This window comes from Emys orbicularis, chromosome 4 (genome assembly GCF_028017835.1).
Source record: "Emys orbicularis isolate rEmyOrb1 chromosome 4, rEmyOrb1.hap1, whole genome shotgun sequence".
Classification (NCBI taxonomy): Eukaryota; Metazoa; Chordata; order Testudines; family Emydidae; genus Emys; species Emys orbicularis.
In genome coordinates, this window is record NC_088686.1 from 14,622,116 (window position 1) to 14,648,488 (window position 26,373).

General features: G+C 43.0%; 1 protein-coding gene across 1 annotated transcript in view; it reads left to right on the forward strand.

Annotated features, from left to right (window-relative positions):
• Positions 1 to 26,373, forward strand: part of MNAT1 (MNAT1 component of CDK activating kinase) — a 188,241-nt gene that overhangs the window by 38,443 nt on the left and 123,425 nt on the right. Inside the window, exons 2-4 of the mRNA XM_065402612.1 lie at positions 9,723 to 9,875; positions 11,359 to 11,432; positions 24,185 to 24,288. Coding sequence (XP_065258684.1) covers positions 9,723 to 9,875; positions 11,359 to 11,432; positions 24,185 to 24,288 — 331 coding nt within the window. The remainder of the gene's footprint in view (positions 1 to 9,722; positions 9,876 to 11,358; positions 11,433 to 24,184; positions 24,289 to 26,373) is intronic.

The window sequence follows — 26,373 nt, forward strand, 5'->3', positions numbered from 1 at the left end:
ATTAGTAAACCAGATTGTTCAGATGTGTCCAACTCCTCTTCAGCAGCATTGCTTTCTAAGGGCTTGGCTACACTTACGCGGTAGTTCGGTGGCTGGCAATCGAACTTCCGGGTTCGATTTATCGCGTCTTGTCTGGACGCGATAAATCGAACCCAGAAGTGCTTGCCGTTGACTCGGGTAATCCTGCTCGGCGAGAGCAGTACACGGAGTCGACGGGGGAGCCTGCCTGCCGCGTCTGGACCGCGGTAAGTTCGAACTAAGGTACGTCGACTTCAGCTACGTTATTCACGTAGCTGAAGTTGCGTACCTTAGTTCGAATTGGGGGGTTAGTGTAGACCAGGCCTCAGGAGCATTTTTCATAATGTTGCTTCATTCTGACAACCAGGCCTTGCATCGCTTTGTTGCACTTTTTCCATTTGGCATATGTTCCTTTTTAACCCGGAGGTACTTACTCAGGAATTCCTTGAAAATATTCCCAAATAGTGTTTTTTTTTTTTAAATGACCTGCAGCCATTGCAGTCCCCCCCCCCCCTCCAATTTCCAGCTGTTGAAATCACCATGAGAGGCTGCGCTCTATAGAATGTTGTCCCTTCTTCCCACAGTGTCCTGCTTTGACCCCGGTGTTGCTCCTTTCTGGTTGCACACTCAGCTCCTTCTCCCTTGTTATGTAACCCCCTGAAAAAACAAAGGAAAAAACAAAAGAACAAACAATCTAAGATGTCTGCTCATGTAACCCACATGCCTTTTGCACTGCAGTGTTATATTTGTTTAGAGACCAAGAGGGAGGCAGTTGAGAAATTAATGGATTTCTGATTGTTTGTATCTCTGTCTGTGTACCCATGCAAGGAGACAGAGCAAGGCTATTTACTTGAATGCCCAGAGCCATCCAGAAGCAAGGGCTTGTAGTTAATGAGCAGTTCAGTGTTTTTTCCACGAGCAGGAGAGTAAATTTCCATGGTGGGTGGAGCTATAAATATTCATAATTTGAGAACTGAGCCAGTCAGAGCTCAGATAGGGAGAAGCTATAAAATAAGAATATGAGATTGCCCAGGTGGGCTCAGCGGATGATCCTGATGAGAGAGATGATGGTGTCTGGTGGAGTCAGAGGCCGGGTCCCAGTGACTGTGATGACTTTGTCGGCCTCTTGAATCTGGTAGCACAGCCCCTGGCTTCCCCACAGAATCAAGCCCTTAATATAGTACATGACAGATTGTGCCATATTTAGAAAGTTTTACCTCAAAAGTTAGAATCAGGGGACAAACCATCTTATAGAAAAGCTGCCTTTTAACTCAAGTTTTTGATACATGCATCGATTCAGCATATTTATTTTATTTAATGTTTTAAGATGCTATAGTAAGTTAAGGCCTTATATTTAGTATTACATTTGATTTCATTTTAATTGGGTTTATTTTTAAAAAGAGAAACTTAACTAACTAAATAAAATGTTTGTTTTTGGGGGGGGGGACCCAAGCCCCTCTCCCCCCAAAACATCAGTTTTTTTCTCCAACCTGTGCTGCAGTCCCTTGGAGCAGTGTTTCCCAACCCCTAGAGCGAAGTGCTGTGGGGAAGGGAGGGAGAAGCTGCCCCATTCCACCCCATAGCCGCTCCACCTTCACTCTGTTCCATCAGCTGCTCTCGAAAGCTCCTCTTACTCAGGAGCACTAGGCCCTGTTGCACAACTGCTTGCCTGCCTCCCTCTGGCCCCCCAGCCACCACCATTTTTGGTCTGTGATCTGCAAAATGTTCATGCAATGGTCCAAATCCCATAATCTTTTGGAACCACAGAGCTGAGTACTACTTCAGTCCATGGAAAGAACCAGCCTAGTAGGCAGTGCCTGGTAGCCCAGCAGCCCAGTCTATGCCTGGTACAAGGCACAATCTCCGAAAACAAATCTGTAATAACGAGTCAGCCACAGCTTTACTCAGTATTTGTGTGCAGCAGACACTGCCGTGGAGCATGGGTGGCTATTAACCACATGTGAATCTTGTGAAATCAACATAACTTTGAAAGCTGTCTAGAAATCAGGAATCTTTTTTTATCTGCACTAAAAGGGTGGTCAGCTTTCTATAAAGAATCTGCAGCCTGGAAATCAGGGTAGAAATCTTACTAGATGAAGCTTTTCTTAAGAGATTTCTTGTTTCCTATTCACATATACAACAAAACCTCTCATCTGCTGATATCTTAGTGCCGCCTCTTCTGGCTCCACCTGAAAACTAGAAAGGCCTCTGAGACAAGTGCAAATGAAAAGAGAAAAATAATTGCTCTACTCCTCCCCCCACACCTTTGAACCACTTTGGTTTTGATTCAAGTCTGGGATAAATGTTCCGATCTGTTCTCATTTTATCTGAACTGTGCCTAGGCAGAATGGTTCATCGATGAAATGCAGGTTACTTTAAAAAAAAAAAAAAAATCTAATATATTAACGACTTCTATCTGCATTTTTTCCTGCCATATTAACCAACATTCTTCTTTCAGAGTAGCAGCCATGTTAGTCTGTATCCGCAAAAAGAACAGGAGTACTTGTGGCACCTTAGAGACTAACAAATTTATTAGAGCATAAGCTTTCGTGGGCTACAGCCCACTTCTTAACATTCTTCTATAGTTTAAAGTAAGTACATCTTTACTTAAAAAATAAAATAAAAACCCAACTCTGCAAAGAAGGAGAATAAAACAACTCTACTGCTCTGCTTCAAAAACAAAAGAAAACCATAAAAATGTTCTTAGGAATGAGTAATGGCCATGGATCTAGGCTTCTTCTGCAGACTTTTGCTGTACTCAGCAGAATCTAAGATTTCATTAAAAAGCATTTCTAGCACTTCTGCTTGCAGAGATAGCCCTTCCTTTATGCTGCTGTTTTGTTTGCTCTGCAGCCAACCAGACTAAAACAATATGCAGCACCATCAAAATGTGAACGATTTCCATTTGTCTTAACATAGGAATAGCATCAGCGGGGCCTGATCCTTTATTCCTTCCACCCCCACCAAGTGCAGTCCATAGGGAGATGCACAAAATGCTGGATCACACCCAAGTTTTTACTATTTGAAGGTTTTTTTTTTTTTTTTTTTTTTTAAGATGGTTTGTCCAAAATAAATGCCCAGCTCTAGTAAGTGGAGCTTATTTTGTGAAATATCTAATGTTCTCCCCACAAAACCTTAAAGTTTTAAAAAATGTTTCTGAAGCACAACAGAGAAAGACCTCTTTAACATGGTACATTACCAACTAAATATTTAGGTTACGTGTAGTGCTTCTCGGCCTCATGGCTAAGCTCAAGAGTAATTTAGTGTTGTGAATGCATTCACAATGCTAAATACATTTAGCTGGTTTTTTTATTTGCATTCCTTGTAAATATGCCATCTTGCTAATGCAGTTCAGGGCAACCTCACCTGTATTTCCCGTCAGTTGTCCAGCAAGGGTGCGTGCTCTCAGGCTTCCAGCTCCCCAGCCATTGCCTTTCACGGTGGAGATTCTTGTGTCTTTCTCTTCTGACTGGGGTATTTCCAGGCTGCACCGTTCCCTGCCTGCACTGTTATCCCCAGCATAGACAAGTTGCTCAAGGACATCTGCTTGCTTTCTCTTCAGAGACTGATAATAGGTTTATTTGCTCTAGTTATAAGGTACCACACTGCGCTCTCTAAGGAAGCCTGCTTTACTCTTAAGATAAAAAACATTACAGAAAAAACACGTTTATTGTTTTAATGTATCTACATGTATGCTAATAAGCTTACCAGAGTTCACCCCAACCCTAACATGGATTCTGACAGGAACAGTCCTTCACACCCCTGTGGTTACAAGTTCAGCTCAGAATAAGGCCTAGTCCTTCCAACTTACCCTATGGATTGGGGCCCTCCACGGACCAGGGGTCCTTCTGTTTGCTGGATCAGGAAGAAGGTCCTGAGCCAGTTTACAACCAGGCTATTTATCCAAAACCCCTTTCTCTGTCTGCTGATCCCTGGAGAATCCAGTTTGAACTAATATATGCTAGGGATGTAAAAGGTTAACTGGTAAGCATTAGGCTTACTGTTAACTGACTGTAACTGTTAACCCTGGCGGCCCCGTACCAGCAGGAGGGACCCCAGCCCGGGAGCGGCCCCAGCCCTAACCAGGCCAGCGGGGCCCCAGCCCTGGAGCGGCCCCAGCCCCTGTTGGGCCAGGTTAACCAGTTACACGATCTAATTTGAATCGTGTAACCGGTTAACTTTTTAAACTGATATTTACGTCCCTAATATACGCATACCTCTCCAGGAGAGTGGCTTGAAAGGGTTGATAAGGGAGGAAGTACATTAGCATCCCCCCTCCTTACTAAGGAAGGTACACCTCTTCCTCAATATAACGCTGTCCTTGGAAGCCAAAAAATCTTACCGCATTATAGGTGAAACCGCGTTATATTGAACTTGCTTTGATCCACCGGAGTGCGCAGCCCTGCCCCCCCCGGAGCACTGCTTTACCGCGTTATATCTGAATTCGTGTTATATCGGGTCGCGTTATATTGAGGTAGAGGTGTAGATACAGTGCCACATACGCAGTTGCATTTTAATACAGTTTACCCCAAAGGTATTAACTCTAATTCCATAAAGTTTATCTTCATGCCATACAGTTAATTCATGATATTGCAGAATGTTGTCAGTCTGTCACACTTCTCAGCGTAATTATAGAGCGGGCCCTTTTATAAGCATGAGATGTTCATTTAACATTTGGCACTTCTGAAGGGGGATAAAAAGTTGTTAGTACATTTTGCCAGTATTCTACAAATGTTGGTTGACCTTTTGTAATAATTGAGTCTTGCGGATCTTATTCTACTGTAAAGAGTCCAGGTCTCTTCTAGACGTTTGTGTGACCTATTTTTAGGTGAAATTAGTAACTCCTTTCCCCACTGCCTATCCATCCAGATACCCTGTTGGATGACTCCTCCCAATTAAGAAAGTGTTTTTTACCACACACACAAATGTAAAATTAAATAAAATATTGTGAATACAAATGATACGCTAATTCATAGTTTTCTTTGACATCTTCTGTATTAAGACTGGAGTTCACAATTTCACATCTATATTTTCTATTTGGTTAAGCATCACATGTCCCTGTCAAATGCATCATTATTCAGGGTCCAGTTCCCACTGAGATCATTAGGAATTATGCCATTGACTTGTATGGGAACAGGATCTAGGTCTGAACAAATCCATAACCTCTGTTATTATTAGGCTATATTAGTTCCCTGAAGTCCTGACAAAGGACCCAATTCAGCAAAGCCCTTAAGCACTGACTTCAATGGGAGTTAAGCATATACTTAAGGGCTTTACTGAATTGGGGCCAAAAATGCTTGTCCTGATTAAGTAGAGTAACTGATACACTAAGGCTAAGTGGCTTGCCATTTGCTAAATGGAATTGTCAAAAGGTGGGCACGTAAGGGAATGCTACACTAGCTGGTATTGCTATTACTGCTAAATAGATGCATGGTACATTGTCTGAATCTGCACAGCCTATGGATGACCCTCCTTGGGACAACTCTGTGATGTCATCTTAGGCCCTGATCCTACAATGTGCAACTAGGGTGACCACCCATCCCGAATTGGGTTGGACAGTCCTGGAATACAGAGTTCAAGTCCCAGTCCTGGGCTGAATGACTCTGGGACACCATTTGTCCTGGATTCCCTGTGGTGCTGCTCTGTGCTTGCCCGAGGCTCAGGGGCGGCACCAGCCTCTTGCCGGTGGGGTGGGGTGGGGGAGCTGAGGTTGGCCTTAGCCCCCTCCCCCTTGCCACGAGGCTCCATCTCCTAGTCCTTCTCCCCCTGCCCAGGGCAGGTGGAGAGTCCGGAACTCCTACAGCAGCACAGGCTCCCTGGGCGGCTCTTAACCCGGTCTGGCTTCCGGCCTGGCCAGGGGGTGCGGCCTTGGGGGGAGGGGAAGGGGAGGGCACAGAGAGGGGTGGCATCTCCTGCGTGTGTCCTGCTTTTGCCTTTTGAAAAGGTGGTCACCCTGTGTGCAACACGTGATCTGACTGCTGTGCCTGTAGAGAACTCCACTGGGACTCCATGTGGATGCAGCAGTTCGTCTGCATGTTGCAGGATTGAGGTCTTGGATTATAAACTTTTTGGGGCAGAAACCATATTTTCTTTTCCTGTTTGTACAACACCTAGCACAGCAGGACCCTAATCAGGATCAGGGCCTGTGTGCACTTTCAAAATGAATTAATCCCCTCTTTCCTGCAGCCTGTCCTTGTCTGATAAATGTTTGGGTTTAGTGGTACACAAAGACATCAAAGAGAACCAGTCAGACGGGATCTCAGGAGATTATTTCTTTTCTTTTAATAAAACAAGAATATTCTTGAGATCAAACGTGTCTGCGATCAATTGTTGAGAAGGTGGCCAGACCTCCCTTTGCTTGAGGGCATGTAGGGCTGATCAGTGTAGCGTTTCAACTCTATGAAGTCATTCTCTGGGATAGTGAGGATAGTGCTGTTGGACAGGAGATTTTTGCCTGCTCTGTGCCAAATTCTGCCCTTAAAAAGTCCCATTTAACCCCTCTTGAACTCAAAAGGGGTTGCATATAAGTAATGGAGGGCAGGATTTGGCTCTAGAGCATGAGGGAAATGGTAACTTGACCACATGAAATGGAATTCCCCGCTAGAGGTGTCCTGTCACCCTTTTGGTATGGACAGATATTTTCTAGCTTTCAAGAGACACTGGCCCCAATTTGGGAAAGCACTAGAGCGCTTGCTTCGGTGCTTTCCCAAGTAAGGATGCTTTCCAGAGTTGGGTCTAGTTTGAACTTGAAATCTAGTCAATTCGGGGGGAGGGAGGGAGAATGTTATGTTGCTTCAGGTATTACTGTGTTTGCACAGTGCCTGGCACAGTAGGGTCCTGTTCTCAGTTGGTCCCTAGTCAATACTATAATAAAAACATCAGCGCCGGGGTCAACTTGCAAATCTCTGTAGCTTTGCAGTCTTGTTTCCCTAATTTAAAAATAAAATCTGTCCCCTTCCCCCACCCTCTCTTCTGCACCAGGTGATGTAGTAAGAGACCCATACAAACAAAATTCACTGCCTAAATCAAGGAAACAATGAAACTGTCTATACACATTGGGTTGTCACATGCACAAAGTAAACATAGTGGTAAAAAGAGAACGTTTCCTTCGCACCGTCTTTCTATTATTTCAGTTATGGGCGTTGATTGTAAATGATAGTAGGCAAAACAGTTTGAACAGAAACTTAATTTTTGAGCTGACATCATTTTTTCTGGTCTAATGTGCTAAAAAGTCTTTTTCCTCCTTCTCTGATAAATTGTATTTAAATGTGTTTGTGCTTCTGAAGTAGAAGTAGTAAGTGTGTGTGAAATATAAATAAGAGGAAGATTGGTTAATTGAATGGGGTTGGCCAGTGTTTGAGATAGCAAGCATACAAGCAGAATGACAAAATAACCTCAGAGCAAATAATTACAACTGCACTGTTCTGCAATTTCAAATCTTAAATGAAGGCAGAATAGAATCATAGAATCATAGAATATCAGGGTTGGAAGGGACCTCAAGAGGTCATCTAGTCCAACCCCCTGCTCAAAGCAGGACCAATTCCCAACTAAATCATCCCAGCCAGGGCTTTGTCAAGCCGGGCCTTAAAAACCTCCAAGGAAGGAGACTCCACCACCTCCCTAGGTAACGCATTCCAGTGCTTCACCACCCTCCTAGTGAAATAGTGTTTCCTAATATCCAACCTGGACCTCCCCCACTGCAACTTGAGACCATTGCTCCTTGTTCTGTCATCTGCCACCACTGAGAACAGCCGAACTCCATCCTCTTTGGAACCTCCCTTCAGGTAGTTGAAGGCTGCTATCAAATCCCCCCTCATTCTTCTCTTCTGGAGACTAAACAATCCCAGTTCCCTCAGCCTCTCCTCATAAGTCATGTGCTCCAGACCCCTAATCATTTTTGTTGCCCTCCACTGGACTCTTTCCAATTTTTCCACATCCTTCTTGTAGTGTGGGGCCCAAAATTGGACACAGTATTCCAGATGAGGCCTCACCAATGTCGAATAAAGGGGAACGATCACGTTCCTCGATCTGCTGGCAATGCCCCTACTTATACAGCCCAAAATGCCGTTAGCCTTCTTGGCAACAAGAGCACACTGTTGACTCATATCCAGCTTCTCGTCCACTGTGACCCCTAGGTCCTTTTCTGCAGAACTGCTACCTAGCCATTCGGTCCCTAGTCTGTAGCAGTGCATGGGATTCTTCCGTCCTAAGTGCAGGACTCTGCACTTATCCTTGTTGAACCTCATCAGGTTTTTTTTTGGCCCAATCCTCTAATTTGTCTAGGTCCCTCTGTATCTGATCCCTACCCTCTAGTGTATCTACCACGCCTCCTAGTTTAGTGTCATCTGCAAACTTGCTGAGAGTGCAGTCCACACCATCCTCCAGATCATTAATAAAGATATTAAACAAAACCGGCCCCAGGACCGACCCTTGGGGCACTCCGCTTGAAACCGGCTGCCAACTAGACATGGAGCCATTGATCACTACCCGTTGAGCCCGACGATCTAGCCAGCTTTCTATCCACCTAAAAATTGGGTTGCTTTAGCCTGCTCTGCCTCAATAAGTAATGGAACCAGTCCGCTCAGCGGGATGGAAGTTTTGTTTCAAGATCCTTCACAACTGTCTTAGTATTTCTCTTAACTCTCTCTAATCATTTGCCTGGCAGACTGAGATTAGGAAGAGACAGTGAAGCTTTGCCATTAGTACACAACTGTTTCATGGCTTTAATGTACCGATGATATAAATAGTGCGCTCTCTCTCAACAATAGGACATGACTGCAACAGGTGTTGTCCTGTGCTAGTATTTTGCATGATATGAGTACCCAAATACATCTTGAGTTTTGTATTGGTTTCCATGTCCTGTGTGTGTTCTTCTTTTGTTGTTAAATGTCAACTGACGTTTAACAAGTGACCGTTATAAACTAAGATACTTGTTAATGTGGTAGAAATCAGCATTTTGGGGGGTGGGGATGCCGCTTCTGTGTACAATATATCTATGTGCAGTGCTCTGAATTTATGAGCAGAAAAAATAAGGGGACTCTAACACTGAGTATTGGTAATAATGGGACATAGAATCTCTTGAATGTGGTTGAGTCTGGTTTGAATCTAGCACAGGCCCAGAGTGACAGAATTGTTACAGTACTAGCTATAGTTGCTGGGAGGGCTAGGGCCAGATTGTGATACCTTATTGTCCGGCTATACAGAAAGGAGGACAGGAGATATTTGTTATAAGTTTAAGCAGGCTACAACTTCATTATCAGATGTCTGGGACTACCCGGCAGATAAGTGTACAGTGCAGGTAACCCCTGGGGGTTTCTGCCAGCTCCCCTTCTTTTTCCATCCAGGTCATCCACTCCCCCACTTTGCAGTGAGGATGCAGGCTACCTGGCGTTCTTAGCAAAGAGGCCAAGTGGTTTAAACAGGGAGAATAAATGCCTCACCCCCTGGAGAAGGCTTCCTTAGACCAGGCCAACGTAGGGCAACTTGCACTGCCATTGCTGGTGCTCTTGGGTACTTTGAATGGAGGCCATTTGTTTCTAGTGATGTTAACCTGGCACCTTTCATGAGCACAGAGTGTTTCCTTTCTCTCACTCTCGTTCACACAAAATTAAAAATAATGTGCAAATAATAAACAGGGGAAAGACTCACCTTGCAGTTACTGTTAAGCATCACTCTTTCATTTAACTCATTTTTCTCTCCTTCAGATGCGAGAGTTGTGTGGAGCTGCTGTTCGTCCGGGGGGCCGGAAACTGTCAGGAGTGTAATACCCCGCTGCGGAAGAACAACTTCAGAGTGCAGCTTTTTGAAGACCCTGCCATTGACAAGGAGGTGGAAATTCGCAAGAAAGTATTGAAAGTGTGAGTATCATAGTTCAGAAAACTAAATTCAAATGGACTTAGTTATTTCCATCTTCAAAAAAGGCATTATTTTTGCCAATGGGAGTATGTGTGGGGATCTAAAGATTCAGATGTCTTAATTTTGTTTCGCTTTGAAGGTTTTAAGTGTATAATTTTTTATTTTAAAAAAGGAATTGATTTTGCTCTGCAAGCCATGTAGCTGGTTGACCTCGTTAGGAATGGAGGCTCAACATGACCTTGAGGGGTCTTTGCTTTCCTAACTAGATCCACTGTATGTAATGTGGGGGGTGTTGTGCTTGCCTCCTTGAAAAGGGTTGACCTTCCAAATTGAATTGGCTCTAGAGCATGAGGACAATAGTTGCTTTGTCCTTCTGAGGTGAATCAGTGAGTGGATCAAGGAACAAGAGCCTTGTTGTTGTTGCATCTGGACCTATCTTTTGAACGATGGAGTTTGAAGATGTGAGGGTCCCACAAATGAAGACTGGGGCCGGACCCTGTAAGGTGGGAGGGTTCCAGAGCTCCGGCTCTACTCTGAGCCCGGAAGTCTGCACAGGAATGAAACACCACCCACAGCCTGACCCTCTCAAGCTCGAGTTGGCTGGCATTGGCCAGCCATGGGTTTTTCTTGTCTGTGTAGACATATCCTTAAAGTCTTCTGTGCTTGACATACAAGTGTTGGTAAGGAATCTGTCTGTCAAAAAACATTTCCTGAATCTTTTTTGTTGTATTATTACAGACATACTTGCTGACAGGTATTTTGAAATAAAATTACCAAAATAATTGAAAACGGCATGATTATATTGTTACTTTATTATATCGTGCGCAGAAGTTTTAGGTTTTTTGGTGCAGAATTCCCTCAGGAGTAAAATTTGTTGTTCTCTCACCTTTTTACTGTTGAAAATTGTTTTTGTCAGAAATAAAGGATTGTGTGAAAGGGTTATTGACGCTGAAGAGATGAATCCCACAACATTTTATGTTTGTTGCATGAGTAACTTTTGTCTGTCCCTCATTTTGGATCATTGTTGTGTCCCACATGTGAGCTTTGAGAGGTGTGGGTGCCTGGACTCAAATACGGTGGGACTTATTGGCTGTACCAGAGATGGACACAAAGCCAAACTGCATACTCTTCAGCCATTTCCCCAAGGAGTTGAGGTGGTTATTTTCTAACTGAGAGTACTCCTAGTAAGTCTGCCCTTCTTTTAGTAGTGTTTGTGGAGCTGATTCGGAATTGGTACACTCTAGCCTATGCCTCCACTCCTTTGCAGCCCCAGAAATGTGGTAAAGACTCAGGTGTAGCACTGGTTCAGACAGTGGTGGCCTCTTCACTTGGGGATGGGCAGTCCTAGTTCACTTTAAAGGAGCCATATTGTAGTCTGATAATAATAATCCTTGGCCATATATACCATGTATGAAACAAGCACAATGTTGAATTAAACTGCCATCTCGGTGCATTATGCAAACACTAGTTTCTCGTCTCTCTCAGATACAATAAAAGAGAAGATGACTTTCCCAGTCTAACGGAATATAATGATTTCCTGGAAGAAGTAGAAGAAATTGGTAAGTCTTAATGCTTGCATTTTTGATGTGCTGTGCTCAGGAGACCACAGGCTTTTATCTTCTGACTGCCTAAGAGAATATCAAAGCTGCATTTCTTTAATAGGATTTATCATGGTATCTGATGTTTATCTAATTACTTTCGCCGTACATTTTTAATCATATTTGTCCGATTGGGGGACATATTTAAGTAATAAACATTTTATCTGCAAGAGAAAAACTATGATGCATAGAGGAAGTGGTGTTTTATTGCTGGAAAGGAAAGGCACACAGGGCATTGGTGGTGCTGCAATAGAAAAGATTAAACAAAGAAGAAAAATTCAAATTCTTATTATATGCCTCTGTTAGCTTTATTTACCATGACAGCAGCCATATGGTGTCTTTCATCATTTTGCTTCTGTGAGTACAGTAGTTGGAAGCTGCTTTGAAGCAGATGACCTTACATACCACTGTGGCAGCATTTTATGTTGCTACGCGGGAGAGGAAGGTTTAGGAGCAGACGCTGAACTCTTTCTCCTTGGATTTGCTGAAGCAGAGACTTGTCCTTTGAGGGAGGAATTTGTTTGTATTGGAGTTCATTTTCCGCTTTTTTAGAGTTACTCAGGATTTATGGCAGGGTGATGGAGTCTGCGTAGACAAAACTAGAAGTGTTCAAAGGAGTCGCTCTTAAATTGTTTGTTTTTTGGAGGAGGACTGAAGGGGCTGGGTGCTTTCAGGGAAGGCAATGATTGAGGTTTCAAAGAAAAAACGTTGAAGGTGATCTTGCTACCTTTTAACTCTTCAGCAAAGAAGAGTAAGCATTCCTTTGAACTTTGTTGGTGTTAGCTTCAGAGAGTTGCATTCCCCACCTTTGCAGCTATAAGTAGCATGTTGTGTTATTGTTGGCATCAGAAGGTTGAAGCTGGAGAGCTAAAGTATTTGGTTGGGAAACTTCAGATATAGCCAAGCAGGCCAAAGCCTTTGGGACAGGTAGGTGTTTGTTTGTGTGTGTGTGTCTGGAGGAGGTTCTAGCAACTTGGACAGATTGTTGAAAAGATGCTGGGAGAATCTATTTTGTGCTCGTGAAACGGAAAAGAATATTTTGTAGCATTTGCCATAGGCTTCCATCTCATTATTGCTATTACCAGGGCTTGAAACATCCATTCGCCTCAGGTGAATGGAAAGCTTGGCTGAGTGGGTGGGAGTATGTGCACCATCAAGTCTTCTCCAGAGTTTAAGATTGTATTTATATTTCTAGCTCTCACGGTTGATGTTAAATTGCCAAATATGAACCAAGTGCAAATCGGTACCATGCTACAGGCGCTGCATGGCGGACTGGCCCCTGTATAACACATGACCATTACTGTTGACTGCTGATACAGCGCACAGATTAGGAAGTTGGTGTAGGTGGAAGCAGAAATTGACCTTCTGTTGAGGTTTGAATAGATTTTATATGGTAGAGGTCAAAAGTGAGTTGAAGTTCAGTTTCACCTTACTCTGGATGCCTGATAAATTAAAAGTAAATAAATAAAAGCCATAAGCCCTAAAATAAAAATGTGGTTTATAGACCAAAATATATAAAACATGCAGCAGTGTCTATCTCTGCAGCCCCTGGGACATTTTGTTGCTGTTTCCCCAGTGATTGTTTCTTTGGAGTTCAACTTGAGCACATGTCATTTACAGTGTGTTCTCTCATTAGATGTGATCTATAACCTTATTTGAAAGATTCAGTTCCCCTTCACAAGAAGCCTATTATGCTTAGTCAATTTTCCTTTATTTTTTTTAAATAGAGCAGGGAGAACACTGGTGATATAGCAACAAACATAAACATTATGGTACTGACCTGCCAGTATTTACATTTTTACACACACTCACACTCACACACTCTCTCTCTCTTTTTGAAGTGGTTTAGAATTGACCATTAAAAAATAGCTAAATGCTAATCAGTTTGACAATTTTTAGAATATTGTAAACACTTAATTGTCATTAACACCACGAAAAAATGAATGGGGTTAATTCTCCTTTGGGTCAGCTGGGCACAACACTCACTGAAATCAATGGGACGTACATGTGCCTCACAAAGAGCAGGAATAAGCCTTACAAAGAACACTGCCACAAGTACAACAATGTGAGCCAGACCCTTTTTATATGCTCCCTACTCTTTTCCCTTCCATATTGCTTCTTAAACTATTTTTTTTTTTTTTAAACTTAGTTTTGAGCTCTTTGAGCCAGGGACTGTCCTTTTTAGGATGTGCGTGTACAGTACTTAGCACAGTTTGGTCCTGATCCTTGAGTAGGGCCTCTAGGCATTACTACCATACACATAGTTAACTATACTGCATGCTTTAAAAAGCAGTAATTATTATTAAGTGGGGAAAAAGTGACTACTATTCATGTGCCCTATGGGTAAGAACTTATCTTCCTACTTTTCAAAGCCTTTTTTATAGTAACCGTTGTGTAGTGACTTGTGTTCATGCCAAAATTACTATCTAGTGAATGCTTACTGGATGTAAAGAACTAATGCGTGTGAGTTTTTCCCTGTTTTCCCTGTGGTTCACATCAACTTCATTAACAAAGGAAACGACACAATGCAGAGGCATGCAGCTCTCTCAAAATGTAAAAGACAACAAAGATATGGAGAGTTTCTGCACCTGCCCCAGCCAAAATGTCCCTTATTTGACCTGATGGGGATGAGTAATTGGAAATAATTGTAACTGTGCAAGCACTTTTTAAAAAAAATTCTTTTTACAGTAAAAAGAGAACTGAGCTGGAACATCCATCATTCATAATTTCTAATTTAGGTTTTTCCAGCTAGGGTATTGATTTTTCCACCCTAGCCCTGAAAGAGGGTACGGGCAGAAGAGGTTGGGACATTTTGCTATCTTCAGTTGATGCTGAAAGCAGCGTTTTTGGGGGAGGTGATGGAGCGTTGGCAGTCAGCTTTGTTCTGAAGCTCTGTGCCTTCAGCATTCATCTCTCTGCCACTCCCAGTCTCTAAGGGTACGTCTATATTTACTTCCGGGTTCGGTGGTAAGCAATCTATCTTCTGGGATCGATTTATTGCGTCTTGTCTAGACGCGATAAATAGATCCCGGAAGTGCTCGCCGTCGATGCCGGTACTCCTGCTCCGCGAGAGGAGTATGTGGAGTCGACGGGGGAGCCTGCCTGCCGCGTGTGGACCCGCGGTAAGTACCTTGTAGTTCTAACTAAGGTACTTCGACTTCAGCTACGTTATTCACGTAGCTGAAGTTGCGTATCTTAGTTCGAACTGGGGGGTTAGTGTGGACCAGCCCTAAGTGGCAATGAGCATTATGATGACTGCTCAGAAATGATGGGGTAGGAAAAGTGGTGTTTGTGCTACACCAGTACTTACCAGTAAGTTTTTAACTTAATTATAGATGTCTTACACCAGTAATAATGTTTTCACCCCTCAGCTCACAGAGAGCGGAGAATCTACATTAAGCACTAAGTCCATGTATATAATATATCGCAGGATAACGATTTACAATTTTGTTTTTTAATATCTATTGGCTAATTAATGGACCTGAGAATTAGGAATGTGCTAACCTGTAGGAGAAATATTCATTGACCTTTTTATTTTATTGGTAAGGCAGCACAATAATAAATAAATTTTTACCTCATTAGGAAGTAGGAAAGAAAATCTTGACTACTTCCCAGCTGATAACATAAACTTCATTCATTATAAAGTACATTGACTGCCTGTTGTCAGTTTGTTTTGTGACATCCATACACTTTGGTTGCTTTGTAAAGTCATGTGATTCTAGTTCTGTAGTTGCTTATTTTAATCCATTTGGGTTAAATCTTGTTCCTGATTCTACAGTCATGGGTGGCCCCGGTGCAGGAGAATCCATGCATTTCCCTTGTGGATAAGGGCTGGGCACATGGATTGGGGCTCTTGCAGGTAGTCCATGTACCTAGTTGGCTGTTTCGGTCTGCTTCAGCAAGAACTCCTTATGCCCCAGAATGGAAGGGGTTGGGGTTGGGCCGGTGAATCATGGCTGCAACATATGTCCTCCAGCCATTCTCCCTCACAGGAGAATCTTGCTTGAATATTTCTCAATGGCAAGAACTCTTTCTAGCAACCATAGCTATCTGCGTTAAAAGAAACACTAATTAGCAAGAGAAGGCTCAAAGTTGGTAATGTCTTCAATAGACCATGTGAGAGATTTTGATGATGCTGATTTAAACACCAGTGATGGATTTATTTATCATAAACAATGCTGCTTTCCCAGACCAGAGATTGTTCCACATGGCTTTAAGGTTGGTGTCAAAGGTTAATTTTAAATTCCATAATAAACTAGCAGATTGTTTTTCCTTTTGTTATGAGATTAATTAGTAGCATTTTTAAAAATAGAGATTATCTCACTCTGTCAAGGCTGGATTTCAGGAAATCTGTGGAGTTTTGCCTAAATAGAATTAAACGTTTCAGAAAATACAATAGGCTTCTTGTTGTATTTCAACAGCTGTCTAAAGGCAGGTCAACTTCTAAACCAACCAGTGTGAGATGAATGAGGAAGAAAATAATTCTCATATACAAATCGGCTTCTGTGTCTTTAGTTTTAAGATTGTCAGGCCCATTATATGAGCTTATATTATGCTTCAGAATAGAAAGTAATAAGACTGGCTTCCCTTTGAAATCTTTGCAGAATAGCCATCTGCTTTGCTAGTCATATTCATATATATTTTTTTTTTTACTGATTTTTAGCTAGGAGTAATGTAGGATTCCTGGTTTTAACTCTTTGCTTGTTGGTTTTAAACTTTTTTTTTTTTTTTTTTTAATGTTGCTATTAAAATTTAAAAAATTGCCCCCGCCTCTCGAAACCCATAACAGGCCAAATTCTACAGACCATATCTGAGTAACACTCCTTACTGAGGTCAATTTAAATTCTATGGAATTTGGCTCAACCATCAATATGGTGACACCATATTTTTAAATGCTCGTGGTTGAAGTATTGTTTATTCTATGGCTTATGTTCACCAATCCTCAAATATCAGCTGTTATTCACAGACCAAGAATAATTCTATAAAACGCCCTTAACAAAAAGGAGCATGCCAGCCTGCTAAGCTAAGTTGTAATTGAATAGCGAATTTTTTTTTTTTTTTTTAACTTTTTGGTTAGGAAGTAGTGCTTTTAGAAGATTTAGCCATTAGACTGTGTATGCTATTAAGCCTAGTTTTGGTTAGGTAATGACCAGCAAAGAAGGCTCTACATCCAAGAGTTTAGCTTGCATACTTGCCAATGTAGGTTTTTATAATCTAGGTTAGACCAAATCTAACTCTTTAATGTTTTAAACCTTGATGTCTAGACATTTTGGGGGAGTTAAGGGAAGGTGCTGGGAGGTGCAGTGATGAAGCAAGGAAGTGAATCTGTTTGCTGCCTGTGGCCTGCTTACGTCCCTACTGAGAATTGTGATTTGGCCCTCAGTTGAAACCTGCTCCCCCCTGCAACCTGCCTTCCCCATTGCCAGTTCCTGACTGCTTCCTCAGGCTAGGCACTGGAAAAAGGGTAGTGATTCAACAGTGAGGTGGCAAAATTACTCAAGGTAGTTAAGTCCAAAGCAGACTTCAGAGAGTTACAAAGGGATCTCTCAAAACTGGGTGACTGGCATGGGCGGTGGGTATCATAGGCTGGGGGAGGCTGTGCCTCCCCAAACAGCCAGGAGTGGCCCTGCCCATGCTCCGCCTCCAGTTCCCTTCCTGCTTCTCGCTCTGCAAATCGGCTCTTCCCATGTGCTGTGGCCCCAGCTTGGGCTGGCACTGGGGTCACGCCACCCTCCCTCCCGGCGCTCCGGGGACTGGGACCACGCCGCCCGCCCTCCCTCCCTCCCGGCACTAGCCTGGGGCAGGGGCCAGCGGCTGCAGTGGGGGGTGGATGTGCTGAAGGGGCCAGGCCTTAGGCAGAAAGTCAGGGCTGGGGGCTAGCCTTCCCAAGCCAGTGATTCACACACTGCTGATGGTGACTCGGCAACAAAATGGCTGATGAAATTCAGTGTTGATAAATGCAAAGTAAGGCACATTGGAAAACATAACCCCAACTGTACATACAAAATGATGGGGTCTAAATTAGCTGTTACCACTCAAGAAAAAGATCTTGGAGTCATTGTGGATAGTTCTTTGAAAACATCTGCTTAATGTGCAGCAGCAGTGAAAAAAGCTAACAGAAGGTTAGGAACCATTAGGAAAGGGATAGATAATCAGACAGAATATATCATCATAATGCCACTATATAAATCCATGGTACACCCACATCTTGAATACTGCTTGCAGATCTGGTTGCCCCATCTCAAAACAATCTATTAGAATTGGAAAACGTACAGAGAGGGCAACAAAAATTATTAGGAATATGGAACACCTTCCATATGAGGAGAGATTAAAAAGACTGGGACTTTTCAGCTTGGAGAAGAGACGACTAAGTGGGGATATGATAGAGGTCTATAAAATCTTGACTGGTGTGGAGAAAGTAAATAAGGAAGTGTTATTTACTCCTTCTCATAACACAAGACCGAGGGGTCACCCAATGAAATTTAATAGGCAGCAGGTTTAAAAGAAACAAAAGAGGAAGTATTTCTTCACACAACGCACAGTCTATAAGGCTCAAAAAAGATAAGTTCATGGAGGATAGGTCCATCAATGGCTATTAGCCAGGATGGTCAGGGATGCAACCTCATGCTCTGAGTGTTCTAGTATCTGTTTTCCAGAAGCTGGGAGTGGACGACAGGATGGATCATTCAATTGCCTGTTCTGTTAATTCCCTCTGAAGCACCTGGCATTGGCCACTGTTGGAAGACAGGATACTGGGCTAAATGGATCATTGGTCTGACCCAGTATGGTTGTTTTTACGCTCCTATGGTATGAGGAAGGTGCAGAAGAACTTGCATAGAGCCCAGAGAGGTCCTATGCAGGGAGCTGCTGCTTACAGCTGGGGGGAAGATAGCTTGTGAGGTAGCTATTCTGACACCTTGTTTTGGGTCTGGGTGAGGAAGCAGAAGACAGAATCTGATGTTCTGTTCAATGGGGGCAGAAGGAGAGAGGAGTGATTGGTGTCTAGCCTACTTAGTTACAGGGGCTCTAAGGGCCGATTTTGGATTTGGAATGGCTTCAGAAAATAAAGTGTGTGTGTGTGTGTGAGATTTATTCTGCCTTCCCCACCCTCGTGGTCCCACGGTGAATGTTTTTGAACCATGCAGATATGAAGTTTGTCAGCATGCGTCAGGACCTGTTCAGCCTATTATGGTTCAGTTTGAAAAAAACTCTCCAAACAACCACGTTTGTAAAACCGAGTTTAGAAAATCATCCAGCAGTGAGGTAATAGAGGAATACCCCTGCTGCTCAGGTAACCAAAGGCATTTGGCTTCTCATCTTCTACCTCCACATGCACCTGAAGTGTACCTGGGTATCCTGCTAGGGCAGTGTATCTCTGTCATGTGCTTTTTCTTTCTTGTGTAATCATAGGTTTAGAGAGCTGTTGTGTTGGATTTAAATTGTAGGAAGTGCCGACGCTCACATGCAGCTACTTTCATTGCAGGGCTCTGATCAGAAATGTGGTTGTACGCCAGCATTTTCACATGACAATTCTTTTCAGCCACTGTGCCCAAATGTCTAACAGCTTGTCAGTTGGAAACTACAGGTTGGAAAGCTGGAGGTCAAAACAAGATTAAAATAACCAGTTTTCTTGAGGAAACGTTGCTACAATAAATGTTGCGTTGCTAAAATAGTACAGTTATTCCCTGCACTTTTTTTTTTTTTTTCCAAGTCTAAGATTTCAGAGCAATATAATGTTGAAAAATGCTGTCTCTCTTGGGAGAGAGCAGCGTAAAAAATGAAAATCCATGTTGAGCAACCTCCCTCAAAACACAAGGGCCCAGCTTTCAAAGGTAGAGAGCATTCACTATTATTTACTTGTATTACAACAACATCTAGTGGCCCCAGCTGAGGTCAAGGGTCCATTGTGCTAGGTGCTATAGGTGCTCATAATAAGGGATAGTCTCTGCCCTAAAAACTTAAAATCTAAATAGAGCAAGTAGATGAAGTGTGGGAGAAAAGAAGTATTATTTTTCCCATTTTTACAGCTGAGGAAAGAGACACATAGAGGCATTAAATGATTTACCCAATGTCACATAGGGAGTGTGTGGCAGAGCTGGGAATTAAACTCAGATTTCTGAGTACCAATTAAGGGCCTAAGCCACAAGACCATCCTGCCTCCGAAATAACTCTGAAGTCAGTCTGGGGTTGTGGGATTCATCAATTCTGAAAGTGAGGTTAAAATAAATTGAAAATCCTTTTGATCATTATTTCCTTGTAAGAAAGGGATACAAAGCATTTGTTCATTTGTTTCGTCTATAATCTACCACACCACTTTATATTCATCACATTCAGCCCAATTGCTCCAGTTGAAGGGATTACAAATTTCCATCACCCAGGGATAAATATTGAGCTCTCTGGGTGGGAACCTAGGCCCATGATTCCTGTTGATGTGTCAGGGTGAAAACTAGATATATTACGTTAGCTATCCCTAAATGTTTTAGGCAGCTACAAAAGTTTGTCATGCTTTATTGATGCTATACTAATGATTTTTTTTTTTTTTTTTTTTTTTTAAACCCAGACCAATGGAATTAGCCATGCTTCCTGAAAATGAATGCTAACTCACTGGTTACAAGAGTGTGCTGTATTTTTCCAAAGTTACTTTTGTTTGAAATATGAGTGGCGTCATGCCCCCACCACCATTCTTGTGCCACTGTCATCAGTTCCAGCTCCTTGTCACTTCATTCCAGACCAAAAGCTACTCAGCAGCAACCTATATCTCTGTCATTGTGTGTCTCCTTTTTTGTTCTGCCAATGATACCTGCTTTGTTCTTTTGTTCCCTTCTGCCACTCCCACCACTTCTTTGCTGCCCTTTTATGCATGGAATGCCCTCGCCTGATCTGTGGGTTGAGACCGCTCCCTTGCCTACTTCAGAACTCTCCCAGAGGCTCACTTCTGCCATTGTACCTATGCAAAGTGTGAGTGAAGAAAGGATGTAAATTAAATGGACAAACATAAGCTAATGGAACCAGCGAGATGTGTTCCTGCCTATTAGATTAAAAAATTAGAAATAGTCTATCAGCTACACTTGTGTCCTGTTGAATTACTGAGCACTTCCATGCATAGAGGGCAGCAGTGACCATGAGATGGTCGAGCTCAGGATCCTGACAGAAGGAAAAAAGGAGAGCAGCAGAATACGGACCCTGGACTTCAGAAAAGCAGACTTTGACTCCTTCAGGGAACTAATGGGCAAGATCTCCTGGGAGGCTAATATGAGGGGGAAAGGAGTCCAGGAGAGCTGGCTGTATTTTAAACAAGCCGAATTGAGGGCGCAGGAACAAACCATCCCGATGTGCAGAAAGAACAGCAAATATGGCAGGCGACCATCTTGGCTTAACAGAGACAACTTTGGTGAGCTTAAACACAAAAAGGAAGCTTACAAGAAGTGGAAACTTGGACAGGTGACTAGGGAGGAGTATAAAAATATTGCTTGAGCATGCAGGGGTGTAATCAGGAAGGCCAAAGCACAATTGGAGTTGCAGCTAGCAAAGGATGTGAAGGGTAACAAGAAGGTGGTCAGGGAAAGTGTGGGACCCTTACTGAATGTGGGAGGCAACCTAGTGACAGATGATGTGAAAAAAGCTGAAGTACTCAATGCTTTTTTTGCCTTGTCTTCACAGACAAGGTCAGCTCCCAGACTGCTGCACTGGACAGCACAGTATGGGGAGGAAGTGAGCAGCCCTCAGTGGTGAAAGAACAGGTTAAGGACTACTTAGAAAAGCTGGACATACACAAGTCCATGGGGCTGGATGCAGTGCATCCGAGGGTGCTGAGGGAGATGTGATTGCAGAGCCATTGGCCTTTATCTTTGAAAACTCGTGGTGAACAGGGGAGGTCCCGGACGATTGGAAAAAGGCTAATATAGTGCCCATCTTTAAAAAAGGGAAGAAGGAGAATCCGGGGAGCTACAGACGGGTCAGCCTCACCTTAGTCCCTGGAAAAATCATGGAGCAGGTCCTCAAGGAATTCATTTTGAAGCACTTGGAGAGGAAGGTGATCAGGAATAGTCAACATGGATTCACCAAGGGCAAGTCACAAAGCCCTGGCTGGGATGATTTAGTTGGGGATTGGTCCTGCTTTGAGCAGGGCGTTGGACTAGATGACCTCCTGAGGTCCCTTCCAACCCTGATATTCTGTGGTTCTATGAAGTCATGCCTGACCAACCTGATTGCCTTCTATGATGAGATAACTGGCTCTGTGGATATGGGGAAAGCAGTGGACGTGATATACCTTAACTTTAGCAAAGCTTTTGATGCTGTCTCCCACAGTATTCTTGCCAGCAAGGTAAAGTAGTATGGATGGGATGAATGGACTATAAGGTGAATAGAAAGCTGGTTGGAACGTCGGGCTCAACGGGAAGTGATCAACGGCTCAATGTCTAGTTGGCAGCTGGTATCAAGCGAAGTGCCCCAGGAGTTGTCCTGGGGCCAGTTTTGTTCAACATCTTCATTAATGATCTGGATCAGGGGGTAGGCAATCTATGGCACGCGTGCCGAAGGCGGCACGCGAGCTGATTTTCAGTGGCACTCACACTGTCCGGGTCCTGGCCACCGGTCCGGGGGCTCTGCATTTTAATTTAATTTTAAATGAAGCCTCTTAAACATTTTAAAAACCTTATTTACTTTACATACAACAATAGTTTAGTTATATATTAGACTTATAGAAAGAGACCTTCTAAAAACATTAAAATGTATTACCGGCACGCGAAACCTTAAATTAGAGTGAATAAGTGAAGACTCGGCACACCACTTATATAATATAAGGCACCACTACTGGGGTATCTGAGCATCTCACCATCTTGAATATATTTTTTCCTCCCAACAGCACCACAAGGTAGAACAGTGCTATTATCCCCATTTTACAGATGGGGAAAAACTGAGGCACAAAGACAAAATGACTTGTCCAAGGTCACACAAGAAGTCTGTGGCAGAGCAGGTATTGAACCCATAACTCCTGACTCCCAGGCTAGCACTTTAGCCACTGGAACATCCTTCCTCTCCTCACGATTCAGATTGTGTGTGCTCTTTGTGGCCGGGACTGTGTCCTTTCTAGTTTGTGAGGGGTTTATCAGTGACCGTGCGAGCTTCCCTGCTCTTTCATGTCAATGTACCTGATCCGTGTTCTGGAGGGGCCACATGAAGAGTGTGACTGGACTGTACAGTGTCCAGGTTGATTCGCGCTGAGTGGGTTGCCATCTATGCTAGTTTTAGGGGTATGGTGATCTCTCTGGTGTCCACTCTGAACTGGATTGAGGCCACCAAATGATCTTCATGTGATAATGACTTTGAGTCAGAATTGACTTGACCCCAATTTGAACCAGTGACCTAGTGGTGAAGGCTCTGTATCTAATTACTAATCCCCTGCACACCTAGTTCTTTCAATCTGCCTGCTACAGAAGCTGCTGTATTCCTGGAGGCATCTTTAGTTCAGATATACATGATTGGGAATGTTCAGCGAAACAAAGGGGGCTGGCCGCATATCCTTCATCTTGTTGCATAATTTAAATGAGGAAAATCCTCCTAATATTTGTTGTGTACAAAGAAGGTTTAACACAACACATAGCATTGAGTAATAGGTTAACTTGTTTTCTTTTTATGGATCTCTGCATAAATGTGGAGATTTTCAGCAAGGGCAAATGTAACTGTGCGTCCTTGCGCTTCGGAACTCTTAAAGAATATAGAAATCTAGATTTCCACCGTATAGTAAAGCAATAAAGTCCTGTCAAAGTCCTTGTGCCAAGATGACCCGTAGGAAATGGAACGGCCTCGTTTGTAATGAGGGGTAGGGGTGTGTGTGTGTGTGTGTGTGTGTGTGTGTGTATTCTACTTAGTCTAGTTCAGTGGCCCCCAAACTTGCTCCCCATTCCTCCTGTCTGCAATCCCCTGCCCCTCTGGAGCCAGGGCCAGGAACGGGGCTGCAGCTGGGGAAGGGGGGGGAGGGGGCGGGATGTGAACAAGGGTAAGGGGGCTGAGGCTGGGTTGGGGGGCAGGGATGGAGCCATGGCCAGGGGCCGAGGTGGAGAGCAGGAGCAGAGCCACAGTCAGTCTGCGGTGGGGGCTGGCAGCCCGGGCCCCTGGCCAGGTCCAGAGCCGCGCCAAGGCTGGGGATGGAGTTATGCACAGGTCTCGGAGCCAGGGCTGTGGTTGGGGGTGGGGAGGGGCTGGGTGGCACTCCCTCCCAGCCCCCAGTTGGGGCTGGCCCAGCCTGCCATCACACCTTGAATGCTCCTCAGTGTTCCTGGGGTGGCGGTTGCCCCACAATTTGGGGACCTCTGGTTTAGGTTCTTCTTAGCCATAAACTACTTCTTGTTATAAAGGCCAGTTTTTGTGTATCTTGGCTATTGATGCTGTTCAAGGGATTACGCTACCAGTATCCCATGAAGGAAGCAAAAGTTCAGGTTCTAATTTCAGTTATGCAGGTATAAATTTGCAAGAACTCCAAGTAAATTTAAGTTGCTATGGAGTTGACAGTGATGTAACAAAGATCAGGATCTGGCCTTCGTGTGTCCAAGTGACTTTATGACATATTCAGTTAGGTATATGCTGCTAATGTGGTAGGGACAAGGAGCATTAAATAAAGGTAATACTTATTGGGTGTGTGTGTGTGTGTGTGTGTGTGTGTACACCAGGTTAATACTATGATTTCATGCATCTTTTTTTAAATATCAATACAGTGTTTAACTTGACGAACAATGTGGATTTGGAGAACACCAAAAAGAAAATGGATATGTACCAGAAGGATAACAAAGAAGTCATTCAGAAAAACAAGATAAAACTGGTTAGTTTGCTGTTTTTAAAAAAAATTCTTATTCAGTAGTTGAGGAATTAAGTATTTTAAAGAGGAATAGTTGTAAAATGCTGTCTTAAAGGAGAAAAGAAAAAAGAAGAAACTCCGACACGCATACTGCCACACTCCATAGTAAGAAAAATGTGATATACAAGTATTCTCTATCAAAGATTTGCTTGCTTCAGGAGATCATGTTGACAGCTGAATTTTGTGTGCTTGTTGTTTTGACGAGGGTTTAGAGAGAGGGACTGACATAGCTAGGTAGTAAATGCAGGCTCTTCCAAACATATGTATGCTGGCAGTGTATTTGGACAATATCCAGAAGAGACTGGGTTCATTCCTACTCCAGAACAATAATTTCTTTCTCATCCAAAGGAAGAAAAAAAAATCCAGACACAGACATTATGAAGCTCCCAAGAGAGAGTTGGAGAATGGGAAAACAAAGGCCTGGCTTATGCAAAATTTAAAACGAGTGATAGTGAAACAAACTTTTATACTTTAACAAGACAAAAGCCTTTTTAAGTGCTAATGATGATACTGCTTCTTAGAGGGTTATAAAATACGTGTTCTGTATGCAGGCTATGCATACTTTCCTGTAGGTTTTTTATTAAAATATGATTCAGACAAAGTTCTGCTCTCCTTTAAAAGTAGCCTGGCAAGGATTTTTTTTTTATTTATTTAAAAAAAAAAAAGAAGTTTGTCTCTAATGTTTTAAGTATCAGAGGGGTAGCCGTGTTAGTCTGGATCTATAAAGCGACAGAGTCCTGTGGCACCTTATAGACTAACAGAAGTATTGGAGCATAAGCTTTCGTGGGTGAATACCCACTTCGTCAGACGCATGTGGGTATTCACCCATGAAAGCTTATGCTCCAATACTTCTGTTAATCTATAAGGTGCCACGGGACTCTTTGTCAGTGTTTTAAGTGTTTCTTCCAGCATTAAAAATATACATCATTTTGAGAAGAAAATATTTCAATTCAGGCAACTATAGTAACAGAAATGACACAATAAGGCCTGATCCTGCATTCTTTTTGCACTCAACACTCATGTTAGGAGTTTGGAGTCTGAAAATAATAAATTTGAACCATTCCTTCTGAGAACCAAAGAGTTTCCCTTGTTTGTGAAGGAAGGTGTTGGACTGGAGTAGTACCAACAAATAGAGAGTTGAAGTGGGTTTTAGTCCACGAAAGCTTATGCCCAAATAAATTTGTTAGCCTCTAAAGTGCCACAAGGACTCCTCGTTGTTTTAACAAATAGAGAGATCATCCATATATCCATGTATGTGTATAAAGCAGAGAGGGCAAAGGCGATGCATTGTATTTCCTTTTCTGAAATCAAAGATCATTCAGGTTATGTATAACTTGTAGGAACATAGCAATTGCCATATCAGATCAGACAAGAGGTCCATGTAGTCTGATATCCTGTCTGACTGTCCAATATCAGATGCATCAGAGGAGACAGGTAAATAGCGGGGTCCCCTGAGGATCTGTACTGGGACCAGTGCTGGTCAACATATTCATAAATGATTTGGAAAAAGGGGTAAACAGTGAGGTGGCAAAGTTTGCAAATGATACAAAATTACTCAAGATAGTTAAGTCCAAAGCTGACTGAAAAGACTTAAAAGGGAATTCATAAAACTGAGTGACTGGGCAAGAAAATGGCAGATGAAATTCAATGTAAATAAATGCAAAGTAGTGTACGTTGGAAAACATAACCCCAACTATACATACAAAGCAAAGGGGTTTAAATTAGCTATTACAACTCAAGAAAGAGATCTTGGAGTCATTGTGGATAGTTGTCTGACAACAGCTGCTCAATGTGCAGCGGTGGGCAAACATCTAGCAATGTTAGGGAACGTTCAGAAAGGGATAGCTAAGAAGACAGAAGGCATAAGTGCTAGGGGTGCTACCACATCTCCTGGCTTGAAGTGGATTCCATTATATACAGGATTTACAGTTTGGTTCAATGGCTCTCAGCACCCCCACTATAAAAATTGTTTCAGCACCTCTGTCAGAACCCCTGGCATTCTAATGCCACTGTATAAATCCATGTATGCCCACATGTTGAATACCGCAT